General features: G+C 42.3%; 1 protein-coding gene and 1 non-coding gene across 7 annotated transcripts in view; one reads left to right on the forward strand and one right to left on the reverse strand.

The window, feature by feature from the left end:
- Nucleotides 1-22,454, forward strand: part of REPS2 (RALBP1 associated Eps domain containing 2) — a 214,503-nt gene that overhangs the window by 91,640 nt on the left and 100,409 nt on the right. For all 6 annotated transcript variants that reach the window (XM_054471913.1, XM_054471914.1, XM_054471916.2 and 3 more), the window contains exons 5-6: nucleotides 536-633; nucleotides 18,275-18,410. In XM_054471913.1, the coding sequence (XP_054327888.1) occupies nucleotides 536-633; nucleotides 18,275-18,410 (234 nt within the window). The remainder of the gene's footprint in view (nucleotides 1-535; nucleotides 634-18,274; nucleotides 18,411-22,454) is intronic.
- On the reverse strand, nucleotides 15,095-15,226 carry LOC129025539 (small nucleolar RNA SNORA16B/SNORA16A family). Its single transcript, XR_008497287.1, has one exon. It is a non-coding gene; the product is annotated as a small nucleolar RNA SNORA16B/SNORA16A family (small nucleolar RNA).

Consider the following 22,454-nt stretch of genomic DNA (forward strand, 5'->3'; position numbering starts at 1 on the left):
GAATAGTAGAATAATAAATATAAAATATATTTATTCATTTTCGTAGTCTTTACATGATTTTACATTCTGTTTGATTTATTTTTCAGAAACAATGTTGGTTCTTAGTGTTCAAAATGCACATTAGTTTTCTTCTTGGGGAAGTGCATGATCAATGGAAGACATTTACTTGGGGGGATATATAGAATTTACCTCATATTTAGAATTTGAACACTTGTGACACTTTTCTAGCTATTGTTGCTTTCTATCCCAATTGAAGTTCTCACTGTTCCACCTTCACAATTTATTCCTAATCATAACCCAGTGTAAATATTTTTCTGCTTATCATGAATTGATTGAATGTCTTTAGATTGTTTAGTGAAATTGTGCCAAAGAGAATCAGGGGTTGTCAGTCCTAGATGGCCCTATGAGTATATACTCATGATTCTGTTGCCAGTTCTTTCTTGAAAAGCAGAGGCTGTATCAGTTTGAATGTGAAGTCATAATTTTTGGATGGAATCTTTGCATACCATACTGACTTTCCTTTCTGCTGTTTCAGCACCTTATGAAGCTAGGCAGCCCCTCGTCCAGCCCGAGGGATCCTCATCAGGGGGCCCAGGAACCAAGCCCCTTCGGCATCAGGCTTCCCTTATCCGGGTAAGTGATGATGCAGGGTTATGCCAATGGGACGGTAGAGTCAAGCTTTGGGCTTCGGGGACATGGCTTTTTGATGGACCCTTTTTCATTGCAAGGAAGATATAAAACTGATCCTTCATGCGAATATTGCATGTCTTGTTTGGTTGCTTGTATAAATTCCTAAATCTTTTCTACTGTGTATGTTTCTACGCCTTCTCAGTGTCTCTAGAATAAACTAGGCTGCTTCTTGATCTTTAGTATATCTAAAATGTCCCTCTACCTTTACCTATCTAATCATTAGCCACCACTTTCAGGAGAGCGTCACTTTTTCTAAAGCAGCCCATCTTGTCTCTGCCTTATTCTTTATTATTACCCATTTAATGCATAGTTAACTGTTTTCCATTTGTTTTGTGCCTCTAATTACATGGTAAACTTTTGGAAGGCAGAGGTAGTTCTGTATTCTCTCTCAGTGCCTAAACCAAGAGAACAGTTATTGTATAATGGCAGCAGCTGCTGTTTCCTTATGTAATAAATACAAAAGAAATATTATGGCAAAAGCTTCTGGCTGTACCACAGCTTAGACAATTTCAGCTTCCCTTTCTGCAGTGTTTTCCTTTGGATAAAGAGCTCTTATTTTGTTCTCTGTCTGCAGCTGTTGCCTTGTGTAGTGTCTCTGGGTCCTGTGCTGGGGAAGTTATATTCTCAAAGAAGGGTGTGTGTGTGTGTGCACGCGCGGGTGTGCAGGTTTACTATTTGACACTAAAGAGGAAGTGGGGCGGTTTGTATAACATTTCAGTCATCTAACTCGGGAATAAGGAACATTTTTGCACAGGCACTTCTGCTCAGAATAGAAGGGTGGTGTCAGACACTCCCATAAAGATGTGGGCTGCTAGTTTGGAATAGGATAAACAAAGTCTAAAGAAGATCTTGGGGTTCATGGAATACCTTCTGGGGATGGGGCACTGTGTTAGATGTGGTGCAGAACTTGATTTTTTGAGGTGGGACTCTGTGTACAAATAATTTCTTAAAGATAATAATTTAGCCATAGGCTATTTTTTATATTTAATGCTTCCTACAACCATAAGATCTAGTTACTGCTGCTTCTAATAGTATAAGTGAGTTGACTGTGGTTGAGAGAGGTCAAATAGCTGGTCTAAGGTTTCATTCATAACTAGTCAGTGGCAGAGCCAGAATATGAATCCAGGCCTGTCCAATGTCAAAACCTGCTCTTTTCATTACTTTGTCCTGCATTAGAGTCCCATATTGCAAGAAGGCTAGGTTCTAGAGTTGCTACATAAAGAAACATTGGGTGTAGTAAAAAATACTCTTGAAAAATCCCTTATTGGTACCACATTGGAGAACCAATATGCCATTTGCTCCCAGGGCCAGTACAGCTCAGTTTTATCCCCAAGTTGGAAAAGACACTTGTTTCTTCAGCTGAGCTCCAGATATAGTAGTTGGCTGTGTTTAGAGATCCTGTGGTACAAAAATATGTGCCTTTAAACACGAGAATCACACCCACTGTGGAGTGAGGTTTACATTAGAAAAGGTATCAATAGGACTGGGATTTATCCCTAAGCTCTCCAAAATGTGGCTGTGTAGGTTCCTACAGAGTGTGTCCTGGGAATACAGAGGCCAGATCCTGAATGGTTAGGATGATAGTCAAACTACCAGTGCATACTGAGCTTTACAGCAGTGTGATTGGGCTCACTAGACCCTTTCTACCTAGCTCCTGGATGGCGTGGGCATGGATGCTCATTTGGATTGGCACCCTGTGGCTTCTCTTCTAATCTCCACGTTCCCTTTTCTGCTGACAAACATGCTTCATGAGCCCTTCACTCAACTAATATTTAGTGAACACCTATTAAGTGCCAGGCACTGTGTTGAGAATACAAAAATGAGGTATAACACAAGCAGTTTCTGCCCTCATGGAGCTACTGGAGAGATGGTCATTAACCAAACCACCACAAAGTAAATATATAATTATGATATGGGATATCAGTAGGAATTACACTGTACTTTGAGGATGAAAATGGGCATGGAGTATGACCTAGCCTTGAGGGGCAGGGGCTGATCAAAGAAGGCTTCTGGTGGGGGAGCAACATTCGAGTTGGAATAAGGGTACATAGGTGTTACCCAGGTGACAGGATGGGAGTGCGGGAGCAAGGTGACAAGATGGAGGGAACCGCATATACAAAGACATTTCCTATGGGTTTGCCATTTTATGGACATTATCTCTTTCAGTGCCCACAGCTATCTTATGAAATAATTAGTGTTGTTATCCCATTTTCAGATGACAAAACCTGAGGTTTAGAGACCTTATTTAATTTGCCCAAGTTCACAGCTAGGAAGTGGCAGGGCTGGAGTTCAAACACTGGTCAAGGTTCCTCAGTCTCTGGCTCAGGAACCAGATAGATGGTGGTGTCACCTGTTGAGCTAGGACGCCCTAGATGAAACACTGGCACTGGGGAAAGATCACAAGTTCAGTGTTTGATGTCAGGAACTGAGGTTTTGAGATAGTCCAGAGAAGCTGTTGAAGAACTGGTAGATTACATGGGTCTGGAGCTTGGGAGAGAGCTTAGGCTGGACATAGGTATTTGGCAGTAATTGGCTATCAGAAGGTCTCATGGTATAGTGCAGAAAAAACCAGACAGGTGCTCGCCCAAGTCCAGCAAAACTCTGTGTGACCTTGGGCAAGTTCCTTCTCTTTTCTGTAATACAAATGACTTCGAATGGATTTAACAGCCCATTGTAACAATCAGCAACAGTCCGATTCTCTTAATGTGTCTGTGGTTTTCATGGCTGGTGTGTTTTTCTTTCCTCTGTTCTTAGGTTTCCTTCTTATGCCTGTTAACTTGGTTTGGCTGGACTCCATGTTCCAGAAAGCAAAATGCCAACCTGGATTAGTCATGTAGATGAGGGGATTTGAAGTGAAGGTTCTTGGTGATAAGGGATTAATGTTTACTGGGCATGGTGCTAGGCCTAGGCTGGGGTGACTAATCCCCCTCATGTTGTCACGTTGATGTGCCGATGGCAACCTTCTTTCTCTTCTAACTAGTTCTCTGGCCTTGTATTCAAGTTCTTCCTGCCTGATTACAAGGGGGCATGTCCTCTGGGTCCTGGGGGAAGCCTTTAGGGACTCCCAGCCAGTGCTGTTGCAACCCATGGTGTTGGCATTTTAGAGGTGCTTATGCCAATCCAGTGCCTAAACATTGAAATGATTTGTCTTTTTGCTTACTATTTTAGGAATTTCACTTTTGTTCGGGTGTTGGATTTTTTTCCCTTTGAAATTTCAGACACTAAGCATATCCTATATTGGTGGATGATCGATAGTACTTTGTAAATAAATTATAAGACTTATTTTCTGCTTCATCTGTTATCACATGTTTAGAGGTTGTTTTGTGGTTTGTTTTTCACAAATTACCCTCAACATCTAGATGGTGTAGTCATTTGTAATTTTGCTGGCAAAAGATTTAGAATTGCACGCTTTATTCCTACTGTTCTTAGCTGCCTCTGTTTTTGCCAGGGTCATGAGAAACTTTATGTTAAGCCCTTGTCTTTATTGTCTCCTTGGCAGCTGTGGACACTGCTCTCATCATTTGGTGTCCGTTATGCCTGCTCTCCTGGTTTTCCTCATGCTTCTATGGCTGCCCCTGCCTCATTTTTTTCAATCCTCCTTCCTCTGCCCTCCCCTTGTTATGCTGGAGACCGCTGGGCCTACTTCTCACTCCACTTACTCTTTAGCTATGTGGATGCTAATGACCACATAGCACCATCTGCCAGACATCTTCACTCTAATGTTCCACTGTCACTTTCAGCTGACATGTCTTTCTCATAAAATCAGCTTTCACTCTTCCACTCCTAGCTCTACCCACCCATCAGCACAGGCCAGAATGCTGGTCATTGTCTTTGACTTCTCTCTCTCTCCTTATGCCTGTTCAGTCCCCAAGTCCTGACCATACCACTTTTCAAATAGCTTGTGTCTGTCCATCCCTCTGTACTTCTTCGTTCAGGCCATTATCCTTTTCACTGATTGTATTGTATCAGCCTCTCTCTTGTTTCTTCTTGCTTCCACCCTTGCCTTCTTCCAATTCATTATTCTCGTTGCACACAAAAACAGTCTTAAAAACACAAATCTAATCATCCTGCTGACTTGATTGAAGCCTGTCCCTCTCTGCCCATGGCTCTTAACATGTCATCCATGTTGCTGTCTGGCCCTTGCCTACCTCTTCGGCCACAGCAGCTCACTGCCACTCTCCCTCCACTCTCTGGCCATTTCCCGGATGGTCAGTGTTCTCTTCGTGGGAGCCTTACTCTTCACCCTCACTTTTGCCTTCTTTGTTTTCTCCTTTGTCTCAATTCATCTATGCTTTTTTCCCTATTGAGAACGTGAAACGTAAGTGTTTTCTGATATTTTCTTGTATATGCGATGTTTCCTTTTTTTTTCATTCTTAAAAAGAAAAAGGTCCATTGCTTGTCAGCTCATTTATGTGTGCAACTCAGCCAGAGGGATGGGCGTCTGATCATTATTGGTTTCCCATCTCAGAGGCAACCAGGGTTGCCTGTTTCTTTTGTATCATTCTAGGAACATTTTATGCATGTACATGCAAATATAGGTATTCATATATATTAATATGTGTGTGTATGTGTGTGCATGCACTATATGTATATGTATTTATATATTTATTTATTTTTTTAGATGGAGTTTTGCTCTTGTTGCCCAGGCTGGAATACAATGGCACCATCTCGGCTCACTGCAACCTCCACCTCCTGGGTTCAAGCGATTCTCCTGCCTCAGCCTCCCGAGTAGCTGGGATTACAGGCATTCTCCACCATGCCCGGCTAATTTTGTATTTTTATTAGAGACAGGGTTTCTCCATGTTGATCAGGCTGGTCTTGAACTCCTGACCTCAGGTGATCTGCCCGCCTCGGACTCCCAAAGTGGTGCAATATATTTTTACCTGAATTCAGGGAAACAGGTTTGGCAAATGAAATATCCTTCCAGCTAGATTGCACTAGAAAAAATTATCTTTTATTTAAAACCAAAACACATTCACTTTTCAAACCCTCAGGATACTGTCGTGATGTTTTCTTTGCTTTTTGGAGGGACGAAAGTAACAGTTTTCTAGAACATATTCTCAACACTCACTACTCTTCTTCAGAGATGAAAAAATGACAAAGAATTTAGATACCTTTATTACTCTACCATTCCTCAGGGGACTTAGCTATATTTTTGGTGTAAGTTTTCTAATGATCAGGTAGGGGAGGGGATGTTAGGCATTGTTAGCCAGCACCATATTCATCTCGAAGTGCATAACTTGAGAAATGTTTATTTAACTTAGTTATCTCCTTTCCTCCTCATCTCAGTTTCTTGCCGTACCTCCTCCCCTAGATATAACTGCAGGTACTTATGGCCAGAAGCAGGTGATCTCCACTCCTTGGGTCCTCTTGGAACCCAAGAGAAAAGGCAAGTATGTGAAAGATGATTAAAGAAATGAATATTCCTGAGGCTCTGTCAGAGTGGTGTTGGCCTGAGTCAAAAGATAATTGATAGTCACCACAAATAAATTGTTCATTCTAAGAGCTTTGATGAAAACAGCAGGAAATAGCCTTTTGGGGAGGCTGATATTGCACCGAGAGATCTTCTTGTGGCATGAAAGATATTTTATGGGTAGACTGGACCAGGATGAAAGCAGGATAAGGAGAGTGGAGGAGTGAGAATGACTGATGGTTTGGGATGGGATTGAGTGAGGTGGGTTAGAGTTGAGTCATGAGAGAGTTGGTCATCTGAGTTTGGAAGAAGAGTGAAGCAGGTAAACAAGCGGGGCATACTGGGTACTGTCTTGGCTACTCTGGTTGTCTAACCTAATACTCAGCCCAGGGAATTGACCCACAAAGCAGGTCAGGCCCAGCCGGGTTCTTTTGGGGTTCAAGAATTATTTACCAAGGCATTACTTGGTAAGTAAGTGTTCATACGAATGTGTGTGAGCTCTCAAACATCTAACATGCATTTAGCCCTAACAATAAGCTTTATTAACATTCTATAGCAGCACATAAAGTACGTCCTCATCTTTTTGTTTTTTACAGATGCATAGTATTTCCTTGTCTGCATCTTGTGTAAATCATTTAGCCAGCCCCTTTTGATTGACATCTCGTACTTGCAATCACTGCGTTGTTTGCAGATATATGGGGGACTAATTCCTAGAAATTGAATTATTGGGTGAAAATGCCTATATATTTGTAATCTTTGATAACGACTTTCAAATTGGAGGTATAGCAGCTTATGTACTTGCCAACAGTATATGAAAATGTCTGTTTTCTCGTACCTTTGTGAAAACAATGTGCTAACAAATTTAAGGGTCTTTGCCAATCTGATAGGTGAAAAATGATAGCTCACTGTAGTTTAATTAGCATATCTCTTTATTAGTGAAGTGAAATATCTTAAGTTTATGAGTCGCTTGTATTTCCTTTTCTGTGAACTGTTGATTCATATCCAGTGCCCCTTTTTCTTTTGAGTATTGGTTTGTCATTCTTAATGGCATGAAACCAAAAGCTGGTCTGTCTTTCCCTTTGGACCAGAGATATACTGGAGTGTGTGTGGAAGACTTCTCCCTGAGTGGTGAGAGGAGATGCTGGCACCTGAGGCTCTCGAAGGAGGTTATGGACCCCAGCTGCTTACCAGTTCTGGAGAACCCCAGGCCTGCCTGCAATGGGGATTTCTTGTTCATAAGGTCATGACAATAAAGTTGAATTACTTAGTTTATGGGTAGAGATTAGAGCTAAAAAAAATCCTCTGTTGTTAGAGATGGTAAATGTCAACACTGTGTGTGTGCGTTGATCTCTCAGCATTGCTTAGACAGCTAAATTATGTTCCTTTCACTGAAATGGGTGGGAGGAGGAGATAGAGGTAGAGATAAAGATAGATAGAGGGAGAGAGTATGAGTGTGTGTGTGTGTGTGTTAGGAAGAGTGAGTTTGATGCCTTTTCTAGGTATGTATGTGCCTTATTCTTGAGATCTTCTTTCACCAAATTCATTCCCCATTTCATTTGAGACCCCAGCTGGACATTTATACCATCTCCTAAGGGGTCAAAGGTTAACATGTCCTCCAGGTGTCCTACTTCACTGAGTCTACTGTAGAACCCACATATACCTGGACAGACACTATTGCCACAAGGAGGTCCTATTTTTTCAAGCCTCCAGTTTCCTGCTTACTTATTTTCTTCACCTGCTTGTAGTTCTCTTTCTGATTTTCTAGCCCTTAACTTTTGAGGAAGGATTTCTAGCCCTTAACTTTTGAGGAAGGAAACATTTAATCTCAACTGATACTGAAGTTTATTTTCTCAGTGCCAATCTTTTCTACTTGTTTCTTTTTCTTTTTTCCTTTTCTTTTCATTGATTGATTGATTGATTGATTGATTGATTGATTGATTGAGATGGAGTCTCGCTCTGTTGCCCAGGCTGGAATGCAGTGGTGCGATCTTGGCTGACTACAACCTCTGCCTCCCAGGTTCAAGCAATTCTCCTGCCTCAGCTTCCCAAGTAGCTGGGACTACAGGCGTGCGCCACTGTGCCCGGCTATTTTTTGTATATATTTCTTTTAGTAGAGACGGGGTTTCACCATGTTGGCCAGGGTGGTCTTGACTCCTGACCTCAGGTGATTCACCCGCTTTGGCCTCCCAAAGTACTAGGGTTACAGGCGTGAGCCACCATGCCTGGCCTCTACCTGTTTCTTAGTGTATTCCTCAGGTGCTGACTGTGTACCCACACTTCTTGACAATAAAAGAGATGTTTAGTTAATTTAGCCTCCCAGATGTAGCTGAAAACACTGGGTTGAACCGCTGGTTCCAGGCAGTACTTTGTAAATCTGGAAAGGATAGTAGCTTATTCCCCAGGACCTTTTGGTCTCAGTTATATGCCAGGCTATGGATATGGAAGACTTCTTTACAACTGGCACCATTTTAGCCCCTGGGCCCATCAGTCTTTCCCTTGATCTCAGGCGAGCAGGGAGTGTCATGCCCCCCCAGTTGCTTATCCCAACAGTACTCACTACTGACTGAGGTGCTTCTTTGGTCCCAGTGCTGTGCTGGCCCTTTTCAGTCCTCCCAACAATCTCACAAGGTAGGTATTACATCTTCCATTTGTCCATTTGGAAATACTTAAGTGGCTTCCATGAGTCAGCCACCATGCCAGGGGTACACTGAGGAGTACACATACAGCCTCCTGCTCTCTAGGTGCTTGCAGTCAAAAGGAGGAGATAGATTTGAATCAAATGATCCCACCTATGCATGTGGAATTAAAAACTGACAATTGCCCTAAAGGCCTTAAAACATGGTACCGTGTAGCAAAGGAATCCAGCCTATAGCTAGAAAGTGAGAGAAGGCTCCTTTAACAAAGTATCTGTTGAGCTGAGCTGTGAAGGATGAATAGAAGTTAACCAGGCTAAGGAAGGATGGTACTGGGAGGTGAGGAGAGGAGTGGAGTGTTTCCTGTAGAGGTAAGAGCCTCTCCAAAACCGCACAGCAGAGCTGGGCTGCTGAGAGAGCTTTCCTTCTGTCACAATCAGAAAGCTACAGCATTGGGAAACTGCTGCCCTAGTGTCAGCTCCAACCAGATCCACACTACAAACTACCTTGGCAGCCAAATGAAAGCTTTGTTCCCTGCCTGTAACTGGGGTCTGCATCAGTCTTCCGTGGGTGTATTTGTTGAGTGGAACCTAAGTCCTATTTGGAATTCTAGCAGCAAAGGTGTTTTGACGGTGGTTTTTAGCTAGCCAGCTTGTGCAGTTCTGGGACTTATGCTGACGGGTGGAATGGACTTGTGACCCAGTCTCTACCGTATTTCACAGGGAGAGCAGATACATTTGAAGAACTGAAAGAAGGCAGCTGTGGCTAGAGCCTGGAGTGGGAGGGAGATGAGGTCGGAGAGGGAGGCAGGGCCCTGTGGGCTATGTGACTGCCTTGCAGGTGGGAGCTGATGGCTCAGAAGTTAATTTACTGGTTAGTAAGTGACCATGCCAGATTGGAACCCAAGTCTGTCTGCCTCTGGAACCTGTACTCTTTTTGTACCTCCAGTCAGTAGCCTCATTCTCCAAAGCATTCTTGAATTCTGTCCAAGTTGTGGATGCATCTGTTTCCCATCTGAACTCAGACTGCCTTGAGTGTGAAGGGGAGAACGTAGTGAAGAGACAGGCAGCCTTGGCCTGACCAGCAAGGACGAGGGTGGGAACGTCATCGCTTCGTTAATGGAAGTCTGCAGCCTTGTCAGAGTCTCCTCTTACTGCTGATTTCTCATTTTTCTTGGCTTTCTCCTCTAAGCAGAGCACAAAATCCTGATAATAGTGAAGGAAAAATGCCCTTCTGGAACAGCTAATCTTGGCCCCTGAGGGGAGAGTTGGAGGCAGTGGTTACTAATGAGCATTTCTTATGTTAATCAAAATACTGTTAGTGCCACATACTGCAATCACAGTAAAATGATTACATACCTGGATTGTATGGCTAGCTCTAGGATTCTTTTGTGTTGATGTTCCAGATGCTTACATGCAAAAATTATGTGAGAAATAAAATGGTGCTCTGTCAGTATGATTTAATAGTTTGCCAGCCAAAATCTAAAACTAAACTAGATGATGGGGAGGAAGGTGTAATACAGCATAGTCATAGCTCAAGCACAGATCCTCAATCTGCAAAATTGCAGCAATGATTTAGGCATTGCAGTGAGGTTCTTTTTGTAATAAATGCTCTATTTTTACAGGATGGATGAACAGATAAACTATAGAGCTTGATGATCAAGCGTACGTACTTTGGACCCAGTTTGTATTCTGGCTCTACCATGTGCCATAGGTGTGTGGTCTTGGTAAATTACTTCCCTTACCTAATCCTCAGTTTCCTGTTCTGCAAAATGGGAATTACCAGATTTACCTCGCAGGGTTGTGAAGATGAAAATTGATTGTGTGCCTTAGGTACTTACAGTGCCTGGCACTTAGCAAAGCAATGAATACTTGTTACCTGACATTCTTCTGTGTCTAAGTGATCGTTTTAAAAAGTATAGCTTATTGTAATAAGCAGCAACTGTGTGTTGCACATTAGGCTCAGAGAGATTCCTACAGTTTGGCAGTCAGCCTTCTGAACTATTGAAATTAGATCCCTAAGTAAGTTTGGTAATATGTGGTTAAAGGCATCTTTGTGGATTTATTTCCCTGAAGAAACAGATAAGGTTAAATTTCTCTGTTGGGACTTAATTTTAACTAACTTCTCTACAGAAAAACCAAATTATTTATTGCAACTTCCTGTGAATCTATAATTATTTTGAAATAAAGACTAGAAAGAAGGAATTTTTAAAAAAGTTCTCTGACTTCAGAGGTGAGGGAGAGGGCTCAGCCTTTATAATGTTGGATGACATTATGTGATAAATGCATATAAAGTTCAGCTTCAGTCAGTTTAAGAGAACTCAGGTTAACCTTTCTCTGTCTCTAGACTGGGATTGAGAATTTTTTCGAATGTTTGTTTGTTTACTCATTCAACAAATAACTTATTGAGTGTTTCGTATGTGTTAGTGACTTTTCCAGGCATTTGGGATATAGCAGTGATCAGGATAGACAAAATTTTCTGTCCTCCTGGGTTTTATGGGATAGTATGGGGTAGGGTGAGAGGCAGAGCATAAACAAGATTGATCAAGCATAATTTGGAATCGTTTCATGTTAAAACAAAATTGCTAAGCTCTGTCTCCTTTTCTAGGTCCTTTTCTTCATTTCTCATTGAACACTTTCCTCACAATTTTACTTGAGCTGTCTTTTCTTTTTAACTGGGAATCTCCTTGAAATCCATGGAAGATGAACCTGTATTACTTAAACACAGAAAGACTGCTATAAAAATGAATCAGCATCCTGGTCCTATAGATAGTCTGCATAGATAATCAAATTAGAATGAGAAAGTTGTTTGGGCTCATAATGGTCTAATGTCATTGGTCAGATTGCAAAACCACAATAGCTTCAGGCTTCCATCTCCAGGATGGGCTGTGTGGTTGTGAAGGGCAGATCTTCCTTTCCTTTGGGCCTTGCTTGAAGGATACATTTATTGGGGGAACAGCTGCTATAACAAACAGGCCCCACATTTTAATGACTTTGCACAGTAGGTATATTTCTCACTAATATAACAGTTTGGCAGGCCGCTGTCCTCAGCATGGTGATTCATACACCAGAGCTCCTTCTGTCCTGTCACTCTGCCATTGTCTGTTCAGTGGGCACATAGGAAAGAGAGTAGAGGAGTGCTACAGGGTACTAGTCCTGCCTGGAAGTAGGGTAGGCCACTGGTGCTCACATTGCAATGGCTACAACTCAGTCACATGGCTGCATGTAACTTCAAGGGAGGCTGGAAAATGTCATTTCTGGTTGGGCAGCCTCTTAGTGACACCTCTACACCAGGCATAGTAGAGCATGAATTATTGGAGGAGTCTGCTGTAATCCCACCTATCAGCACTGCCACCACTTGCCTCTGTGACTTTTTTTTCTCAGCCCCATGACTGACCAATTCCCATGATCTTTCTTTAGGCAAATTAATATTCACTTGGGCTATAGTGTAGTCTCACCAGCCCATTAGCTATCCTTTTCTTTACAGTAATCGAGTCTTCTCACATCTTTGCTAATGAGATCGTTTTGATCAGCAATTGCCTTGTGGTAGTCTTATTTCCAAAATATTTTTGGTGGAGGAGGCATCCTCAGATATTCACTGTGGGCTTAGTGTGAGCTTTTCCTACTCTAGATAGTTTGTTTACTAAGGCACTAACAGGACACTGTTAAAAGATCATTACCCCTCATAGGTGAAATGGCTGGACTCTAAAACAGCATTTATAGGATGCCTTCGGGGTAGGTTTATATTTTAAACAGAAATGTTCTATGGTTGAAACAATACACACACCCTTCTTAAGTTCTCTCCAACAATGCTTCCTTGCAATTCATATTATTTAGTTTTGTTTGATTTTTGAGATAGTTTGATAGTAGGGGTAAATGTTACCTTTTGGGATTTTATTAATAGTATTACTTTTTAATGAGTCTTTTGAAGTCTTTCATTATAAACAGCCTGCTTTCCCCAGAGATAATAACTTGCCGTGCCAAATATTTGCATTTCACTTGAAACAAAACCAAGGGGTTGAATGTTTTAAATATAAGCAAATCTAATTCTCCTGTGTCTAGAGAAACTGTATAATGAACCATATGTATGTGGCTTAAGCAGACAGATGTGAAAGATTTCTCCCTCTCTCCTTTTATTTAAAAAACAAAACACTGGCAGAGCTCAAAATTGGCACCAAGTAGCAAATATCTCTGCTCAGCCAACAAAACCACTGGAGCTGGAGTTGACCGGGGGAGGCCTCTTTAGGGTGCATGCAAAAGTGGAGCTTTTCCTGGTCCTGGCTTCTACTTGGAAAGCTAAGGCTCCACAGCTTATTCGCCCTAATTTCTCAGTGCCTTCAGGCTGCAAAATGAGCCATTCTCAGGTGACTGACTTTTCAGATCTTTGAGAAGATTGTTTTGGTTGATTGTTGGATTGGTTCAGAAGAGATGGGTCCACGCATTTGGGTCCTGTGGTGACATGGCCTCTAGCTGCTGACAGAGTGGTGCTGAGCTACCAAACAGACTCATAGGCTTCCTTTCACAAAGAACATCATAGGGCAGTGTTTCCACATCTCTTGCAATACAAGACATACCTCTGAACTTCCTCAAGCTTGCCAATAAGTAGAGCTCACACTACCTTTTAGTATCTGTGATGTACCTGCCAGGGACTATATGTGGGATAAGGGAGTATCTGATATGGCTCCTGTCCTTCACATTGAAACCTGGGTGAAGATGTTTAGGAACACTTTAAATGTTCAAACTGTGGTACTTACCGTGACTATCATAAAGATTCATATATATTTTTTTGAGACAGGGTCTTGCTCTGTCACCTAGGCTAGGGTTCAGTGGTGCGATCATGGCTCACTGCAGCCTTGACCTCCTGGGCTCAGGTGACTCTCCCACCTCAGCCTCCTGAGTAGCTGGAACTACAAGTGCATGCCACCACGCTTGGCAGTTTTTAAATATTTTCTGTAGAGATGGGGATTCGCCATGTTGCCCAGGCTGGTCTCAAACTCCTAGAGTCAAGTGGTCTGCCTGCCTTGGCCTCCCAAAGTGCTGGGATTATGGGTGTGAGCCAACATGCCCAGCCAAGATTCATATTTTTTAAGACGCTCAAATCACTTGGTTTATTAAATCAATTTCAAGCATACGGCGAGAAGCAAGGGGAAAGAGATGGGGGGCAGGTTAGCACACTTAGTGCAAACCAGTAGAAGGGCCACTCTATGGGTTACACAGAGCTCATGTGCCCTCTCCCTTTGTCCTAAGGCCTTTCTAGGTTTAGGAGTAGGAACTCTCCTTGCCCACTTAAGTTTTCTTGAAAAGGAAGAGGGGTTGGGGTTCTCATGGGAATCTAAGAAATGAGAGCCAATGAGTGGCCCACTGGTCTGTAGGGGTGGGAGTTCTTGGCTGTTCATGCTTGTTCTGCTGTTAACAGGCCTTGCCCTGGTTGCGTTAAGTTTGCTCCACTGTCCACTTATCTTTAGGCTTCTGCAGCCTTTCTTGCCCCCCCGGCTTTGTGTCCTTTCTGTACCTACCTCCCAGCTTGTGCTGATGCTTAGTTCTGGCGCCCTCATAACTTTAAGCCCCACCTACCCTTTCTCTATACCACAGCCCCACTGAGCATCTGTTTAGGGTCTACTTTCTCTGCTCATTGGCCTTGGTATTTCTCATCCACGTTCCCAAGAATGAGCATCTGACCTAAGCCCTTGTCAGAGCATCCCAAAGGCCAGTATACTGTGTGCCCACGAACCCTTACTCCCACTCAGGTGACGCCAGGCGTGAGGTGGGTCATGGTGCCCACACAAGGCTGCCAGGCCCACCTTTGCAGCAGAGCATGGAAACAGATGAGCGGTGCCGTCTGTCATGGCCGTGGGTACGGCAGGTACATTGGAGGATTTGAGCAGGGGAAGAGTGTTCTGGGAAGAAGACAAACATCTTACCCCTGAGGAGTGAGCATGTGCAGTCGGAAAGCCTGCTGAGAGGAGGCTGGGGTGCGAGGCTTCTAAAGGCCAGGTGGGGGAGGTGGACTTTTCTGTTAGGCAGCAGGTCATCTCTGCAGGCTTTTAAGCAGAGGAGTTAATCACCCCCTTCTGTTCATTCCTGATTTCTGTTGTCAGAGTAGACCTGAGACCTGCGTGCTAAGAGGCCACTAATGCCACGCTGGAGTGAGGTGATGTCGAGAGGAGCTAGAAAGCAGATGGTTATGGCATTGAGGAAAGAGCACACATGGACTGACAGGGACAGCTATGCAGCAGCTTCATGAGCAGGAGGGAAAGGGCGTGTTCTAGGGAAGCAGCAGCTTCCATGTCAGACTCAGGAATGCAGCAGACCCAACATCCAGCTTGGAGATTTCTTCTCTTTTTCTTTTTTTTCAATGGAACTGTATTTTTGCAAAATGTTACAGATCAGTTATAGCAAACAGAATGGTGATGGTCAAGGAAACTGACTCTGGGCTCCTTTTTGACCGCAGCAGCTATGTGGAAGCAGCTGCAGCTGTGATAAGGGCCGCTTCATTCACTGGGAAGTGGTGGGACAGAGCTTCCGACCCACATCCCACCTTCTTCACAAATCATCTTTGCCACTAAATCGTTGACTCATAGGTGTCTGTTCTTGTCTCTCCTGCCCATGCCTAGCTTTTAGGTTCCTTTGCTCCGGCTGTTTCTGTCAGGGCTGACCTGGAGGGCAGTGCTCCTGTGAGTTCTCCACATTATGTCATGGCCAGTAATCTAATCCAATTCAAGCTGACATCCTCCACCCTATGTTCTACCAATGGAACCTGGTCAGACATCTGGGCTCATTCAGGAAGTGCTGCTAGGGCATGGCTTTGGAATTTGGTGGGAGTATTTTGGAAGGTTGTGTGGTCTGTTTGGTTGTTTACTGCTCGGACTGGATTTTGATCTTTTTTGCTTTACTTATTTTTATTGAGAGAGAGTTTTGCTCTTGTTGCCCAGGCTGGAGTGCAATGGCACGATCTCGGCTCACTGCAACCTCCACCTCCCAGGTTCAAGTGATTCTCCTGCCTCAGCCTCCCGAGTAGCTGGGATTACAGGTGCCTGCCACCACACCTGGCTAATTTTTTGTATTTTTTTTAGTAGAGACGGGGTTTCACCATGTTGGCTAGGTTGATCTTGAACTCCTGACCTCAGGTGATCCACCCATCTCAGCCTCCCAAAGTTCTGGGATTACACGTGTGAGCCACTGCTCTGGGCCTGTTTATTTTTATAATAATAAGAGGTTTTTGAAAAAAATTCAGATAGATGCAACCCAGTTAAAAAAAATCCCGATATACAAAATCCTGCCTTTGAATAAGAGATTAAAAAAAGATGGTCATATTCTCACTCATAGGTGGGAATTGAATAATGAGAACACATGGACACAGGAAGGGGAACATCACACTTCGGGGACTGTTGTGGGGTGGGGGGAGGGGGGAGGGATAGCATTGGGAGATATACCTAATGCCAGATGACGAGTTAGTGGGTGCAGCGCACCAGCATGGCACATGTATACATATGTAACTTACCTGCACATTGCACACATGTACCATAAAACCTAAAGTATAATAATAATAATAATTAAAAAAAAAGGGTCATCATTTGCTGCCTGCAGGGGTTCACTAAGGGATATGGGTATGTTCCCTGAGCTCGGAAAAAGGATAATAATTAATACCCGCTTATATCTCCAAAGTCTTGAGGTGCTCAAACAAGTAGGAGTGTGTGAAATGCTTTGTACATATCAAAGCACTCTGTGAAATTTAAGGTATTAACTAATGGATAATGACTTCTTGAACATTTAAGAATGGTTTGATTCATGTTTAGTAGAAACTCATCTAGTATGAAAATGATATATTTATTACAAATGACTAACAACCCTACAGCTCTCAACCTCTTTATGTAACCTTCCTTCTGACTAAAGGACCCAGATGACTTTGAGGAATAGCCTGTTTGCTGGGTGCATTCTCACTTAGCACTTCTGGAAATATCCATTCTACAGGTAGTATTTCATCTCATTGTCCTGGCCTTCCCAAAGCACCCTTAACCCAAAGTGTGAGATATCAACGTAATACATATTTTACTTCAGAGATGACATCTCAAGGTTTTACAGTAGCTCAACATTTTCTATTCTTCTTTCTCTGAACATTGTCAGAGGGGAGACAGGCGTTCCTGGGAAGAATTAATTCCTGGAATGGTGTGTGTGTGGGTGTGGGGAAGGGGAGGAGATGGCCGGCTGTCTTTTCTAGGGTTAGTGGGTGGAATTGCCCGCCCAACGATTAATTCCCTTCTTGACAGTGTGTTCAGAAGCAGGCACCTTGATGGCTCTTTAGCAGCAATACCCCTCCCCTTCTTTCCTAGCCTCCTTATGTCATAAAGCCTCATCTTTTTTTTTTACTTTTTTTTTTTTTTTTTTTTTTGAGACAGAGTCTCACTCTGTTGCCCAGGCTGGAGTGCAGTGGTGCGACCTCCGCTCCCAGGTTCAACCTCTGCCTCTCAGGTTCAAGTGATTCTCTTGCCTTAGCCTCCCGAGTAGCTGGGATTACAGGCATGCACCACCATGCCTGGCTAATTTTTGTATTTTTAGTAGAGATGGGGTTTTATCATGTCGGCCAGGCTGGTCTTGAACTCCTGACCTCGTGATCCACCTGCCTCGGCCTCCCAAAGTGCTGGGATTACTTGCCTGAGCCACTGCACCCGGCCAAGCCTCATCCTTCTGGTGTTCACCTCTTGGTCCTGTTAAGGTGGCCCTTGGCAAGTACCTCTTTAGTCTTAGGGTTCATGGGAGGGATAGAACGAAGGCCCATGCCTCCCCCTAGCATCGACATTTCCCTTCGTCTGCCAATGCCTACCATAGCTTTCTTTTCTCCCGCACTGCTTCCCTGGTTTTCTAGGCTCTTAAATCCTCAAATTTGACTTGCATGCCCTCTAGTGGCGGGTCTGATGCACCCCTTGTTACCCTGTTTATTGTGGTACCATAACAGCTGTTCTCACCACCCAGCTGTTACTAAATATTATCTGTAATTCACAAATGCCGAACGAGAGGTTCAGTGGTCCTGACTTGCCACTCAAGTAGGAGCTGGAAATGTGGGATTTGAATTGGAGCTTTTGATTCCTGGATTTATACAGCGTTTCAGTGTAACGGCAACAGTAAAAAAGATGTGGTTATAGTTGTTCTAGTTTCTTTTTTGTCATTTAAAAAGAATCCAGATTATTTCACTATCCACCCAGCTAATCTGAAAGAATGAAAATGTGAGGAATAGTGGAAAATAAGAATGATCATCTTTTTTTAACCCTTTATTACAATTAGAAATTTTTTGTCACTTACTGAGTATTCAGTATTTCATGCCTCAGTCCTGTTAACTTTGAAGAATACAAAAAATACATGAAGCATGATGTCTACCCTTAAGTTTCTGTTCTAGTTAGATTCTAGTTATGAGGCAGTTAAATTTCTTCACCTGAGGAAAAAAATTAAGCATAACACATGATAACTTTTATTGGTGTTTAATTTTTCTACTTCTCACTAAAGACAGGTTCTCTGAGCATTTACTTTTTAATTTATTCTTAAAGTCCTTTTCAGTGGAGAGAGAACTACAGGATAACAGCAGTTACCCCGACGAACCCTGGAGGATAACAGAAGAACAGCGCGAGTACTATGTCAATCAGTTCCGATCCCTTCAGCCAGACCCAAGCTCTTTCATTTCAGGTAAGAATGTGGGCTCCCCAGGCATCACTCTCAGCAGAATCACAGCCACCATCTTGAGAAATCATTCACGCAAAATGAGTATGGCAGCCTTCTGTGATTTCAGTTTGTTTTTCATCTAAAGTCGAATTTCTTATCAGATGTGAACCATGCAAAAAAAAATTGCCAGTGACGTTTGGAAAATTATATTTCCATTTCAAAGGGCTTAAGTGGGAATTTGGGGGCAACTTGGCCCAGACCCTGCACCTTATCAGCTGAGGCAGTTCTTGAAATGCTAGCGTGTTGCCCCAAGGGGCCACCTCTCATTGCTTCCTCGTTATATTGGAGCTCGGGCAAGGACAGAATGTGGCCTCCTAAGGAGTTGGTGTCACAAGTCTTTTTATGTTATATGTGCCTTCAAACTTCAAACTCAGGCTTGTTTTCTTTGGCTCAAATGTTTGTCCTCCAGTTTTTCTGAGAGAAATTAAAATGGGGGAGAAAATTGGCCAGTGCTTTCCCACTTGTCAGTTCTTCTGGGTTGTCTTCAGATATGTAGATTCCTGTTGAGTTCTCATGTAAAATTCAAGCTGAGAGGAACTGGTTTAATGCCAGTGTGGCTACATTTTACCAGGCTGAAAGACTAACGGTGAAATAGTAGAGTCTAGAAGAAAAATTCATAAAGCTTTCTTTTTAGACTTTAAAATTTGAAGAATAACAGTATGTCCTTAATAATTGTAACCTGCCATATTGAAGTGTGGGCAAAGATTAGTTTTATCTTGTGAAATGAGGCACATAATTGAAATATACTTGTATAAATAATTGAAGACATCATTTACTGATTGGTGGTAATGGCTTTATTGACGGCAGAATAGTACAGATACAACAAATTAATGTTGATGTCATGATTAAGGAAAACAAGAAGAAACCCATATTGCACGATTTGACCACTTGCTAACGTTACCCTGTGCTCAGGTGAATTTCTTCACGACATATGCAGATATTTAGCCAAATACAAACAGGTACTTGTTAGAAATGTTTTTGTTTTCTTTTAACTTTTGTATCTTGCAGAATTTCAGATAGAGACACAACTAGACTGGCTGGTACAAAAAACCTCTGTGTACCTATCACATAGCCCCAATGATTTTCTCTTACCTACAGTTAACACATAAGGTTGTTTCAGTCAGTCAATGATGGCGGTCCCATAACAGTATCACGGAGCTGAAAAATTCCAGCTCCATTCATCACCTAGTGATGCTGTAGCCATCATGATGTTGTAGCACAAGGCAGTGCTCACATAAATGTGATGATGCTGGTAAAAACAAATCTGTGCTACCAGTCGTATAAAAGCCTAGTACATATGATTATGTACAGTATATAATACTTAATAATAAATGGCTATTATTAGCTTATTATGTATTTATTATGCTATACTTTTTTTCTTTCTTTTTTTTTTTTTTGAGATGGAGTCTTGCTCTGTTGCCCAGGCTGGAGTGCAATGGCGCGATCTCGGCTCACTGCAGCCTCCGCCTCCCGGGTTCAAGTGATTCTTCTGCCTCAGCCTCCCGAGTAGCTGGGACTACAGGCGCATGCCCCACACCCAGCTAATTTTTGTATTTTTAGTAGAGACGGGGTTTCACCATGTTGGCCAGGATGCTCTCAAACCCCTGACCTCATGATCCACCCACCTCAGCCTCCCAAAGTGCTGGGATTGCAGGCGTGAGCCACCGCACCTGGCCTTTTATTATGCTATACTTTTATTGTTATTTTAGAGTATACTCTTACTTATATATTAAAAAAAAGTTAACTGTAAAACAGCCTCAGGCAGGAACTTCAGGAGGTATTCCAGAAGAAGGCATTGTTATCCTAGGAGGCGGCAGCTCCCTGCAGGTTATTGTCTTCTTCTAGTCACCTCCACAGTATAAAGGTGGAAGACAGTGTTATCAATGGTCCTGACCTTGTGAAGGTCTAGGCTGATAAGTGTTTGTGTTTCAGTTTTTAACCAAAAAGTTTAAACGGTAAAAAATTTAAAAATTTTAAAAATAGAATAATAGAATAAAGATATAAAGAAAAAATATTTTTGTACAGCTGTGCAATTTTTTTTAAATTTTAAAATTTTTGTGGGTACATAGGTGTATATATTTATGGGGTACATGAGATGTTTTGATACAGGCACACAATATGAAATAAGCACATCATGAAGAATGGGGTATCCATTTCCTCAAGCGTTTATCTATTAAGTTGAAAACAATTTGACTACACTCTTTAAGTTATTTTAAAATTGTACAGTGTGTTTTTGTTTTAAGCCAAGTGTTATTACAATGGAGTCAAGAAGGTTAAAATAAATTTTAAAGTTTATGAAGTAAAAACTTATACTCTAAGGTTAATTTATTATTGATGAAAGGAATTTTTTTTTGGTAAATTTAGTGTAGCCTGAGTATGCAGTATTTATAAAGTCTACAGTAGTGTACAGTAATGTCCTAGGCCTTCACATGCACCCACCGCTCACTCTCTGACTTACCTAGAACAACTTCCAGTCCTGCAAGCACCATTCATGGTAAGGGCCCTATAAAGGTGAAACATTTTTCATCTTTTTACCATATTTTTACTCTGCCTTTTCTATGTTTTTTTTTCCTTTCCTTTCCTCTCCTTTCCTTTCCTCCCCTCCCCTCCCCTCCCCTCCCCTCCCCTCCCCTCCCCTCCCCTCCCTTCCCTTCCCTTTTTTTTTTGACAGGGTCTTCCTTTTCTTTTTTGACAGGGTCTTACTCTGTGCCTAGGCTGGAGTGCACTGATGTGATCTCAGCTCACTGCAGCCTTGACCTCATGGGCTCAAGTGATCCTCCCACCTCGGCCTCCCTAGTAGCTGGGACTGCAGGTGCACATCACTATGCCTTGCCTGGCTAATTTTTTTGTAGAGAGGAGGTCTCACTATGTTGCCCAGGCTGTTTTCTATATTTAGTTGTGTTTAGATACACAAATTGTTACTATTGTGTCCCAACTGCCTATAGTATTCAGTACAGGAACATGCTGTACAGGTTTGTAGCCTAGGAGCAATAGGTTCTACCATCTAGCCTAGGTGTATAGTGGGCTATACCATCTAGGTTTGTGTAAGTACACCCTGTGCTGTTTGCACAATGAGGAAATCACCTCATGATGCGTTTCTCAGAACGTATCCCTTTTTCTAGAAATGGAATCTCATAATATGTGGCCTTTTGTGTCTCTTTCATTTAGCATAGTGTTTTAGTTTTTTTTTTAATTAAAACATTTGTGTGGGTACATAGGTGTATATATTTATGGGGTATGTGACATGTTTTGATGCAGACATGCAATGCATAATAATCACATCATGGTAAATGAGGTATCCATCCCCTCAAGCATTTATCCTTTGAGTTACAAACAATCCAATTACATTCTTTAAGTTATTTAAAATATACAATTAAGTTATTGAGTATAGTCACCCTATTGTGCTATCAAGTAGTAGGTCTTATTCATTCTTTCTAACTAGTTTTTTATACCCATTAGCAATCCCCGCCTCGCCCCTACTCTCTCCCTGCCACTACCCCTCACAGGCTCTGGTAACTCTCTATGTCCATGAGTTCAATTGTTTTGATTTTTAGATCCCACAAATAAGTGAGAACATGCGATGTTTGTCTTTCTGTGACTGGCTTATTTCACTTAACATAATGATCTCCAGTTCCATCCATGTTGTTGCAAATGATTGCATCTCATTATTTTTTTTAATGGCTGAAGAGTACCCCACTGTGTATACATACCACATTTTCTTTATTCATCTGTTGATGGACACATAGGTTGCCTCCAAATCTCAGCTATTGTAAACAGTGGTGCAACAAATATAGGAGTGCACATATTTCTTTGATATACTGATTTCCTTTCTTTTAGGTATATACCCAGTAGTGGGATTGCTGGGTCATATGGTAGGTCTAATTGTAGTTTTCTGAGGAACTTCCAAACTGTTCTCCATAGTGGTTGTACTAATTCCCACCAACAGTCAGCATAATGTTTTAAAGGCTTATTCATGTTGTATGTACCAGAATTTCATTCCTTTTTATG

Source organism: Pongo pygmaeus, chromosome X (genome assembly GCF_028885625.2).
Source record: "Pongo pygmaeus isolate AG05252 chromosome X, NHGRI_mPonPyg2-v2.0_pri, whole genome shotgun sequence".
NCBI lineage: Eukaryota > Metazoa > Chordata > Mammalia > Primates > Hominidae > Pongo > Pongo pygmaeus.